This window comes from Staurois parvus, unplaced genomic scaffold, assembly GCF_062004578.1.
Source record: "Staurois parvus isolate SC_StPar_1 unplaced genomic scaffold, SC_StPar_1.0 ptg000779l, whole genome shotgun sequence".
Taxonomy (NCBI): domain Eukaryota; kingdom Metazoa; phylum Chordata; class Amphibia; order Anura; family Ranidae; genus Staurois; species Staurois parvus.
Genome location: NW_028318575.1, coordinates 3,536,019 through 3,548,280, shown reverse-complemented (window position 1 = coordinate 3,548,280; position 12,262 = coordinate 3,536,019). Strand labels below are relative to the sequence as shown.

At 42.4% G+C, this 12,262-nt stretch overlaps 1 protein-coding gene across 1 annotated transcript in view; it reads right to left on the bottom strand.

Annotated features, from left to right (window-relative positions):
• Window positions 1-12,262, bottom strand: part of THSD7A (thrombospondin type 1 domain containing 7A) — a 670,811-nt gene that overhangs the window by 179,152 nt on the left and 479,397 nt on the right. The window contains exon 5 of the mRNA XM_089654586.1: window positions 7,695-7,940. Within this exon, the coding sequence (XP_089510712.1) occupies window positions 7,695-7,940 (246 nt within the window). The remainder of the gene's footprint in view (window positions 1-7,694; window positions 7,941-12,262) is intronic.

Genomic DNA, 12,262 nt, shown 5'->3' with positions numbered 1-12,262 from the left:
CAGGATGTTGGTATGGTGTATGGGGGTCATCAGGACACTGGTATGGTGGTGATCAGGATGTTGGTATGGTGGTGATTAGGATACTGGTGTTGGGTATGGCGGTGATCGGGACGCTGGTATGGTGGTGATCAGGATGTTGGTAGGGCGGTGAGTAGGATACTGGTATGGGGTATACCTGTGATTGGGACACTGGTATGACATATGGGGTAATCAGAACGCTGGTATGGGGCATGGCGATGATCAGGATGCTGGTATGGGGTATAGCAGTGATCAGTATGCAGGTATGAGGTATGGCGGTCATCAGAACACTGGTATGAGGTATATCAGTGATCAGGACGCTGGTATGGCGGTGATCAGAGTGTTACTATGTTATATGGCAGTGATCAGGATGCTGGTATGAGGTATGGCAGTGATCAGGATGCTGGTATGGGGTATGGCTGTGATCAGAGTGTTGGTATGGCATATGGCAATGATCAGAACGCTGGTATGAGGTATGGCGGTAATCAGGACGCTGGTATGGCGGTGATCAGAGTGTTACTATGTTATATGGCAGTGATCAGGATGCTGGTACGGGGTATAGCGGTGATCAGTATGCTAGTATGACGTATGGTGGTGATCAGAGTGTTACTATGTTATATGGCAGTGATCAGGATGCTGGTATGAGGTATGGCACTGATCAGGATGCTGGTATGGGGTATGGCTGTGATCAGAACACTGGTATAAGGTATGGCAGTGATCAGGGCGCTGGTATGGGGTATGGCTGTGATCAGAGTGTTGATATAGCATATGGCAGTGATCAGGATGCTGGTATGAGGTATGGCAGTAATCAGGACGCTGGTATGGCGGTGATCAGAACACTGGTATGAGGTATGGCAGTAATCAGGACGCTGGTATGGCGGTGATCAGAACACTGGTATGAGGTATGGCAGTGATCTGGACGCTGGTATGGGGTATGGCTGTGATCAGAGTGTTGGTATGGTATATAGCGATGATCAGGACACTGGTTTGATGTATGACGGAGATCAGAGTGTTGGATGGAACTAAACCTTTTGATTTATTTGGTTCAGAAAATAAGTAAATTCAAGGCATGCTGTGAATGATAACTGCCACAGTTGCTTGTGCTCTTAGCCCAACAACCAAGCTATCAAATGGCTGGTGTCATAACTGATCACATGCACAGCACCATTGGAACTGCAGAGAGAGGGGCTTTGCAGTTGCAATGGTGTTGCACATGTGATTAGTTCCTAATAACCTGGGTACTTAGACTCAATAAGAGGTCTTTCAAGCCCCCAAGGTTGAAAAGCTTGTAAGATCTACACTTTTCTTTTTTGAAAAGCGCCAGATATGTTTTATTTTCAGACAGGCAAAGTATAAAATATTTACCGTTATAGCCAGCGACATCAAACTCTGGACCAGAAACTAAATTGCTTCTATGATCTATAGCCTTCAAAAGGCCCAAGAGGGGGCAAGGAGACAAATGCCCCAGGGACACTTTTATTTTCACAATCAACAGCAGCACTGAGCCGTGGAGAAGCGGGTTGATGCATCAAAGCATAAACTCTGCCGCTATTTTCCAAGTATGGCAAAGCAAAATGATTTTTTTTTTCCAATTCACTAAAGACTTTATTGCACGGATCAGCCAAATGTGTTGCATATATATTACATTATTGACATTTACAGTATTTTATATGCAGGTTTTTATTTTTTTGGCACTAAACATAATGCAGAAAATTATTAACCCTTCCTGATGGCTGCCGGCGGCCCTATAAATAGGCTTTAATGATGGGATGCAGAGAGGGGTGGACTGGTAACTCATGGGGCCCCCGGGCAATAGGGGATCATGTGGCCCCTGTGTCCTTGCCCAAACTCAAAAAAGCCTATGAAAAAGGTACCAGGGGCATCTCATGGGGCCCCCTTCTGACCCCAGGCCCTCGGACAGTGCCCGAGCTTCCAAATGGTCAGTCCGCCCCTGGATGCAGAGCAGCTTCCCAATCATGTGAAACCTGTTATTGGTTCTCATTGTGGTCACATGATCGGGAACCCATCTTGTTAGCTCCTGACCAAGAGCTGTCAGAGACAACCTCAGACCACCATGGATGCTTATCTGCAGCCTGCATTAATGAGTTATGTGGTTGGGAAAGGGCACTCCAAAGACATGCTGGTAGCTTAACTGGCTCCTCCTACATTTTTTTTTTTAATTACAGGTACTAATAAAGCACCATCAATTTTTGCATACATTGTACATTCACATCAGTCTCTGCCCTCAAGGAGCATACAATCTAAGGTCCCTAACTCACATTCATACATACCTAATCTAGGGACAATTTAGACAGGAGCCAATTAACCTATCAGCATGTCTTTGGAGTGTGGGAGGAAACCGGAGTACTCAGAAGAAACCCACGCAGGTACAGGGAGAGCATGCAAACTCCAGGCAGGTGGTGCCATGGTTGGGATTCAAACCAACAACCTGAGTACTATAAGGCAGAAGAGCTAACTGCTTAGCCACTGTGAAAGGGTTTGGCTGGGGTACACACCATACTGGGCATGCAACAGGTTGGGGAAAACCTGAATAGTTCTCCTTAAAGCCCAATTGACCCTTTCTATATTATTACTGTTATGCAGTCAGGCTACATGCAAAATAATAATAATATAAGTTTCCTTTTTATTTTTTCACACTACTGTTTGCTGCAGCAAGAATTAAAATACCCTGTGCTAGAGAGCCAGGCCACTGTTCTACACAGAGTGAAACAGTCCGGGTCTCCATCAGTCTAACACCCCCCCTGCCCAGCCCTCCAATCAACAGTACTCATGCAGTCTGAGCAGCACTGTTGATTGGAACACTGGGTAGGGTATGTGTTGGACCACTTGAGACCTGGATCTCTGTGCTCTGTGTTGAACAGAGGCCTGGCTCTCTAGCCCAGAGGTCTCCAAACAAAGGACCAGTTTAACGTGCTTCAGAATTTAGGGGGGCTGGACTGTGCATATTGGGAATAGAAAGTACCCCAGCGTCAGTGGGAGTAAACAATGCCTCAGGCTTGGTGGTCAGTGGGAGTAAAAAAGTATTAATTGTGCCCCATTACTGGTGTCAATGGTAGGAAAAGTGTTACATCATTGGTGGAAGAATTTTGCCCCATTATTGAGGTGCGTGAAAGGAATAGTGCTCCATCGTTTGTGTCAGTGGGAGGAATAATGCCCTATTGTTGCTCTCATTGGGAGGAATAGTGCCCCATCTTTGGTGTCAGTGGAAAGAATACTGTTCCATCATTAGTATCAATGGGAGGAATAGTGTCCCATCATTGGTATCAGTGGAAGGAATAGTGTTCCATCGTTGGTATCAGTGGAAGGAATAGTGTTCCATCGTTGGTGCTGGTGAAGGAAATAGTGCCCCATCGTGTCAGTGGGAAGAATAGTACCCTATTGTTGGTTTCAGTGGAAAGAATAGTGCATCATTGTTGGTGTCAGTGGGAGAAATAGTACCCCATTGTTGGTGTCAGTGGGCGGAATAGTGCTCCATTGAAGGTGTCAATGGAAAGAATACTGTCCCATCATTGGTATCAGTGAGAGGAAAAATGCCCTAATATTGGTGTCAGTGGGAGAAATAGTGTCTGATCATTGGTATAAATGGAAGGAATAGTGCCCCATTGTTGGTGTCAGTGGAAGGAATAGTGCCACATTGTTGGTGTCAGTAGCAGGAATAGTGCCCCGTTGTTGGTGTCAGTAGGAGGTATAGTAATCCATTGTTGGTGTTAATGGAAATAATATTTTCCCATTATTGGTATCAGTGGAAGGAATAGTGTCCCATCGTTGGTATAAGTAGAAGGAATAGTATCCCATCGTTGGTGCTGGTGAACGAAATAGTGCCCCATCGTGTCAGTGGGAAGAACAGTACCCTATTGTTGGTTTCAGTGGAAGGAATAGTGCCTCATTGTTGGTGTCAGTGGGAGGAATAGTGCTCCATTGTTGGTGTCAATGGAAAGAATACTGTCCCATCGTTGGTATCAGTGAGAGAATAAATGCCCCAATATTGGTGTTAGTGGGAGAAATAGTGTCTGATCATTGGTATAAATGGAAGGAATAGTGCCCCATTGTTGGTGTCAGTGGAAGGAATAGTGCCCCATTGTTGGTGTCAGTAGGAGGAATAGTACCCCATTGTTGGTGTCAGTAGGAGGAATAGTGTCCCATTGTTGGTGTCAGTAGGAGGTATAGTGCCCCATTGTTGGTGTTAATGGACAGAATATTTTCCCATTATTGGTATCAGTGGGAGGAATAGTGCCCGATCATAAGAATAAGTGGAATGAATCATGCCCCATCATTAGTATCAATGGGAGGAATAGTGTTCCATTGTTTATGTCAGCGGGATAAATAGTGCCTTATCGTTGGGTATTAGTGGGAGGAATTAAGCCCCACTGTTGGTGTCAGTAGATGGAATGATGCCTTATCGTTGTTGTCGGAAGGAGAAACAGTGCCTTGTATCAGTGGGAGGAAAAGTGCCCCGGGGGCCAGATAAGCACAAGCAAAGGGCAGCATCTGGCCCGTGTGCCACAGTTTGGAGACCACTCTTCTAGTATAAGATATTCTAGCTCTTGCCATAGCAAATTGCAGTGTTAAAAATAAGTCCAGATTTACTACTGATAATGAAGTCAGATTGCATTACAGCAATAATACAGGATGGATCAAATGAACTTCACATACTCTAGGGAACTCTTGGCCTTTACTCATCATAGGCAGGAGATTTCCATTCTATGACCCCAGGTGGACACACGGTCTCTGGCAAACATGCCTTGTGATCTCCACTTATACACTTTCTGCAAGATCTCTAGAGCACAAATTATAAAATATTCTGAACTACCGGAAATCTGTTCCATGTTATGAAGAATGAAATAAGAACACGTTTGCTCTTGTCAATATGATCTTCATATGGTGATATCCTGGCAGGAACTATGTCCCGTGTATATATGAAACAGAATAATGCAGAAGACTTTCATCAGGAATCCTCTGCTATGAATTTTTTATGTGACAGTGGAGCCAGCGCAGTAATGGCGGGCAATGGTAATGTTATTTTTAATTTATACTCACCTCAGGCATCAGTGTCTCTAACAAAACAGAGTTTTTCAGGTAGAAAGATACTTGGTGACTAAAGTAAGCAGGTTGTTAGCTATTAAAATATCAGCAAGCAGAGAGTTTGTACAAAAGGTGCACATTCGTGTGACTGCTCCATCATTGCCTGAATAACAGTGACAGATGTGGTCTCCAAAGGGCCTCTGTGTAAAGACAGCTTTGGGGCCCGAATTCAACTACTGCCCAGCGATGAGCTGGGAAGTGGGAATGAGGGGCAGGGGGGGGGCATTCCAGGGGTGAGAGAGATAGAAAAGGGGGTGCATTCCATTACTGAATTTGTACAGACACTTATTTACTGTGAAGGAGGAGGAAAAGGAGAGGAAAGAGAAGATAAGCAATGAGAACAGAAGGGAGAGGAGGAATTTAAAAAAAGAGAAGGGAGGAGAAAAGAGGAGAAAAGGAGGAAAACGAAGAGGAGGGAATGGGGGAAGAGAGGTGGGGAGATTGCAGGACAGGGAAGGTATGGAGAGGAGAAGTAATGAGAGGAGAAGCAGAGGAGAGAAGAAGAAAGGAGAAGAGAGGAGAGAAGAAGTAAGAAAAGGAGGGGGGAGATGAGAAAAGAAAGGAGAGGGGAAGAGAGAGGCGAGGAGGAGGAAAGACAAGAGTGTAAGAGAAGGAGAGGAGAAGGGATGGAGAGCAGAATGAGAGAAGAGGAAGAGGAGAGGAGAACTTGAAGAAAAAAGGAAATTGACTCTCATTCAACTATTGCCCCAGTCCAAGCACATATTTATTGTAAAAGAGAGAGAAACAAAGATGAGGAAATAAAAATGGGATAAAGAGAAGATAGGATAGATAGATAGATATGGATAGAAGGATAGATAGATAGATAGATAGATAGATAGATAGATAGATAGATAGATAGATAGATATGGATAGATAGATAGATAGATAGATAGATAGATAGATAGATAGATAGATATGGATAGATAGATAGATAGATAGATAGATAGATAGATAGATAGATAGATATGGATAGATAGATAGATAGATATGGATAGATAGGTAGATATGGATAGATAGGTAGATAGATAGATAGATAGATAGATAGATAGATAGATATAGATAGATATGGATAGATAGATAGATAGATATGGATAGATAGGTAGATATGGATAGATAGGTAGATAGATAGATAGATAGATAGATAGATAGATAGATAGATATAGATAGATATGGATAGATAGATAGATATGGATAGATAGATAGATAGATAGATAGATAGATAGATAGATAGATAGATAGATATGGATAGATAGATAGATAGATATAGACAGATATGGATAGATTGATAGATATGGATAGATAGATAGATAGATAGATAGATAGATAGATAGATAGATAGATAGATATGGATAGATAGATATAGATAGATATGGATAGATAGATAGATATAGATAGATATGGATAGATAGATAGATATGGATAGATAGATAGATAGATAGATAGATAGATAGATAGATATGGATAGATAGATATGGATAGATAGATATGGATAGATAGATAGATAGATAGATAGATAGATAGATAGATAGATATGGATAGATAGATAGATAGATAGATAGATAGATAGATAGATAGATAGATAGATATGGATAGATAGATAGATAGATAGATATGGATAGATAGATATGGATAGATAGATATGGATAGATAGATATGGATAGATAGATAGATAGATAGATAGATATGGATAGATTAGATAGATAGATAGATAGATAGATAGATAGATAGATAGATAGATTAGATAGATAGATAGATATGGATAGATAGATATGGATAGATAGATATGGATAGATAGATAGATAGATAGATAGATAGATAGATAGATAGATAGATAGATATGGATAGATAGATAGATAGATAGATAGATAGATAGATAGATAGATAGATAGATATGGATAGATATGGATAGATAGATAGATAGATAGATAGATAGATAGATAGATAGATAGATAGATATGGATAGATAGATATGGATAGATAGATATGGATAGATAGATAGATAGATAGATAGATAGATAGATAGATAGATAGATAGATATGGATAGATTAGATAGATAGATAGATAGATAGATAGATAGATAGATAGATAGATAGATAGATTAGAAAGATAAATAGATAGATAGATAGATAGATAGATAGATAGATAGATAGATTAGATAGATAAATAGATATGGATAGATAGAAATGGATAGATGGATAGATAGATAGAGATCAATAGATAGATAGATATGGATAGATTAGATAGATAGATAGATAGATAGATAGATAGATAGATAGATTCAAAGATCAGCATAAATTAGGAAGCAGACCCTACATACAGTATGTAATGAGCAAATAATTTGGCCCCCACCCATACACTGAATAGGACATGTGGATGAAAGTCAGTAGTTTTGTTGATCATTAAAGAGAACCAAGAACCCAGAGAAAACCTACATAAACAAGAGAACACACAAAATCCATGGACCCTGATAAGAACTTTACCACCAACTCCCAAGGCTCTACTAGGTCATATATATCTGCTAAATACATAGCAATAATATTTTGTCTTGCAGATGTCTTCAGCCCATACTTACTTTACACAGGCATGAGGCCCATCTGCTGGAGGTGTGCATGACTCCGTCTCTTCCAGTTCTGGACTCTCATTATCATTGCCAATTGGGAACTGTTTAATGGTTCTTTTCCTGATGCGGTGTCCAGTAGGCGGCACTGACTCGCAGGACTTTGTACACGAGCTCCATTCTGACCACTCAGTCACCTGACATTCTTTGTCCATCACACAGGACTGGAACGTGATCGGCAGCTTCTCCTGCTGACAAAAGCTAAAGGAAATATTCTGTGCAGTTAGTCTCTTTTTATTAATAAAAACAAAACAATATAGAAACAGGAAGAAGTAGCAATTAAGTTAAGTCACATGGTGTAGCTTGTCAGATTTCCAAATATTTTGCAATATAGAGTTACATACATAGTTAGCGAAAATGAAAAAACAAAAAACACAAGTTCAAGCAATAGAAAAATGAATTAATAACCAAGGCTTCTTTCACACGGGCAGTCCCATTGGGTCCGCATGTTCGCTTTTCAGATGGACCCAACCAGACCCTCTCTCCTCTATGGGTAGCTGGATGTAAATGGACTTGTCTCCATTTACACTGGCTTCTTCCATTCCGTCTGGCAAAAACAAACGGAAGATCAGATCGAATGGTAGTTGGGTATAAAACAGGCAGGCGGTCCATTTACATACAACTGACCATCCAACTGACCATAGAGGAGAGAAGGCTGTGTCCGTGTCCGCTCTGCATAAGCAGACCTCTCTTCCACCTGCTCAGCATGGAGTCAGTAGTCAGATCCTCTGCTGAGCAAGTGGATCGCAGGTGGAGTCCACCGCGTGAGAAAGAGGCCTTAATCTAAAGCCCACATATACAGAATCCTAAATCCACAATGGATCCAAAGGAAGGCAAAAACTCCTTAAAAAGGTAATCTCGAAAAAAAATCCTTCCTGATCCTTTAAGGCAGGGGTCTCCAAACTTTCTAAACAAAGGGCCAGTTTGCTATTTTTCTGGGTAGGTTAGACTTTGGCCATCGGGAGCAAACAATGCCTCAGCTTGGCGGTCAGTGGGTGTAAAAAAATGTGGTCATTCGCTATTAGTTGGCGAAAGAGTCCTTTATCACTAAAGTCAGTGCAACGAATAGTGACCTATCATTGCTGTCAGTTAAAGGAATGGTGGTATCGTTGGTATTAGTGGAAGGAATGGTGCTCCATCATTGGTGTTAATGAAAGGAATAGTGCCCTATTATTGGTGTCAGTGGAAGGGATAATGATCTATTATTGGTGTCACTGTGTGGAATAGCGCTGCATTATTGGTGCCAGTAAAAGGAACAGTGTTCTTCTTCATTGGTGTCAGTGGGAGAAATAGTGCCCCACCACTGGCATCACTGGGAGGAATAGTGTATAAGTGGGAGGAATAGTTCCCCATCATTGGTGTCAGTGGGAGGAATTAAGCTCCACTGTTGGTGTCAGTGGAAGCAATGAAAGTGTCTCGTATCAGTGGGGGGAGAAATGCCCCAAGAGCCGGATAAATGCAAGCAAAGAGCCACATCTGGCCCCCAGGGGGGCAGTGTGGAGGCCACTTCTCTAAGGCAATGTAATATTCCCTAGATCAACAATCTACAATGGTATTATTTATACATTTTAATAACCAGTTATATTTTTTACATTTAGATACACATCTAACTAAGTTATACCTACCTCCTGAGGAAGTCTATTCCACAATTTCATGCCATGAAGAAGCCTTTCTGGTAAACCTCCTTTCCCCCAGATGGAGAGAGGAAACCCTTGCCATTTGCAATTACTTTAAAATTAACAGCTTTGCACCAAGTTTACTATTTGCACCATTTATGTATTTCATAAATGTCTCATCTCAAGGGAGAAGAGTATAATGTAGCATTCAAGCACATTTTGTATTCCTGAAGTCATATTAAAAGAAAAAGTCTGATTGGTTGTTTATCAATTCATGTAGCCCACGGTTACTCTGAGCTTTCCAGTTTTGTGATTTTTATAAAGTTGAAAATTGCAACTCAGGCATTTTTCATTGAGATGATGATTAATGTGTTTTCTAAGTAATGAGCTAATGGGAAACAAACAATGGATGACAACCAACAGTGTAAACAGATTACATCAGAATTCAAGGTCATATGGTGTGGTTCTCCAGGTGGAGCATGTTTCAGAAGAAGCAAACATCATGGCGGAGATTTACTAAAACTGGTGTTCTAATGCAGGCCATAGATGGGGAGAAAAACGGCAGATTTTCGGCCGATTAACGAACTATCGGTCGGTCTAAAAAACTTACCTGACCACCAATTATTACGAAAATCGGCCGATTAATGAGTAACCTATAACGGGAAATGATGTCATTTTGTGGCCTTTGCGATCCTTTTTCGGAAAACGATCGTTCGTTTTTGACCATCAATGAGGATAAAGTCGGGCGTTTTTCGAAAATTTTCCAACATCACCGATAATCTGAAAGTCCAAAATACACGAAAAACGGCCAACAAAATCGTCCACTAACGATAAGATAATCGGCCGGTTTTATTTTCGGACGAAAAATCGGCCGTTTTTCTCCCCATCTATGGCCTGCATTAGACTCTGGTGCAGCTGTGCGGGGTAGCCAATCAGCTTCTAACTTCAGCTTGTTCAATTAAGCTTTAGCAATAAAAGCTGGAAGCTGATTGGTTTCTATGCAGAGCTACACCAGATTTTGCACTCTCCAGTTTTAGTAAATAACCCTCCATTTGAGAGATGACACAAACTATGGAGGAGGATATCATTTATATACCAGAGAATCCCAACATTCAACCCGAATATCTTAGAAAGCCACCCAGAGACCTAGAAAGACCAGAGAAATAGCCTGGATTTTCAACAACAAAGGTTGCTATGCAAGAAACACATCTCCACTGGCAAGACTGGTCCTCTCTGTGGATATCTTATGGGGTCCTAGGTTGATAATGCAGCTCCCCTATAGACACAGTATTGTTGGTGTACATTGTCAGCCTTGAACCCTGGTTTCCAACCTGTGGAACGAAAGCCAAATATGGAGCTTACTGTGTAGTACTTGGGGCTCCTGCAGACACTAGTCTGTGTTTTGGTGCTTACTCAAGCCACTAAAATAAAAGTATTCTTTAGATTGGCTTCTAGTAGCTCCATGGTTTGGTTTATTTCTTTTGCACTGTTTGACTTTTGGATTGTGAAGTCCATCCAAGTTTTTTTAAATTGATCTGTTATAATAGATCTTAGAAGGACAACATCTTAGCAACAAAATGTAAAACAATGTGGACAAAAATCAGCAACAGCAGTAAAAAAGAGTCCCCTTTGATGAATCTCCTCAGACCCCAGAAGAAGCTCTCCTCAACCATGCAGCTGTCCTGAGGATATCCCTGGGCAAGGGATTCCAAGATCTACCCTGGGTAGTCCTAGATGAGAACTAGTTGGGTATTGCACCATTCTTTCTGTGACCCAGGGGGTGTAGGAGTACTCGCACTGTCCTGACCTGTAGCCTAATGGGTTGCAGCTGCTTTCAGGCCTTAAACTGGGCTGGCTCCTTCCCTGCTGACAGGCTGCCTTTCCCAAGTAGACTGTAGGGCAGTGGAGATCCTTCTGTCCAGCTCCAGTCTGTAGGTAGGCCTCCTTGGCTGAGGCCCCCTCCCAGGCTCCATACCAGCAACTTCCTTCAATCCATCCTCCACCCGACTCCAACAACTCCCCTGCTAATCAGGCTCCCCAACATTTAGGGCTGTCCTAGCCACCATGCCAGGCCTCCTCCCTGGGGATTGGTCAGGTTCCCTCAAAAATGCAAATCCAGGCCTCCTCCCCTCCTCCGCCCCTCTTCTAGAAAGGTCCAGCAGTTTTTAGAAGGGTGGGAGGGCTCAAGAAGCCTGACCTAAAGGAGCAACCCAGCTTGACTTGAGGTAACCTCACTGCCTCACTCCCAGACTAACTCATCCCAGGCTTCTAACAAGCCACTGACTAACCAAAAAAACCCTATCTACCTAGAGGGCGCTACATAGCATCAAAGAAGAGACACAATCCGGTCCAACCAGTCTAGTGTAGACTTGAAAATGACCTCAGCCCATGAGTCTATGCCAAAGCCGTATCCCCTGACATGTTTTTCTCTGGACCACCATTTTCAAGTCTCCACTAGGCTGGCTGGACGGAATTGCAGCTCTTCTTTGATTGCTTTAGATGAGCACCTTTGGCAGCCCGCACCTTTCTCCCTGGTGACTGTGGGAGTTTGGCCTCCCCGGCCTGAGTGGCGCTCATCATCTTGCATTAAACTCTTATGACCATCTGTTGTAGCATGTCTGCAGTCTCTGATCATCACCTGTGTCTTATCCACAGCCTCTGACCAGGCTGTTCTAGGCTCTACATGTGCTTTAAACCCAGTGGTGTATTTTGGTTTTGTGCTGCCCTAGGCAAGACTAAAATCGGGCACCTCCCCCATCTAAATTTGTCCCACCCTTTCATCTGCAAACTCCACCCCTTCCTCTTTAGGCTCCACCTTTTCCTATTAGAGCTCCACCCACTGACAACAATGTGTGCTATTCCTCCCACTGACACCAATGATGGGACACGATTCCTCCCACTGACACT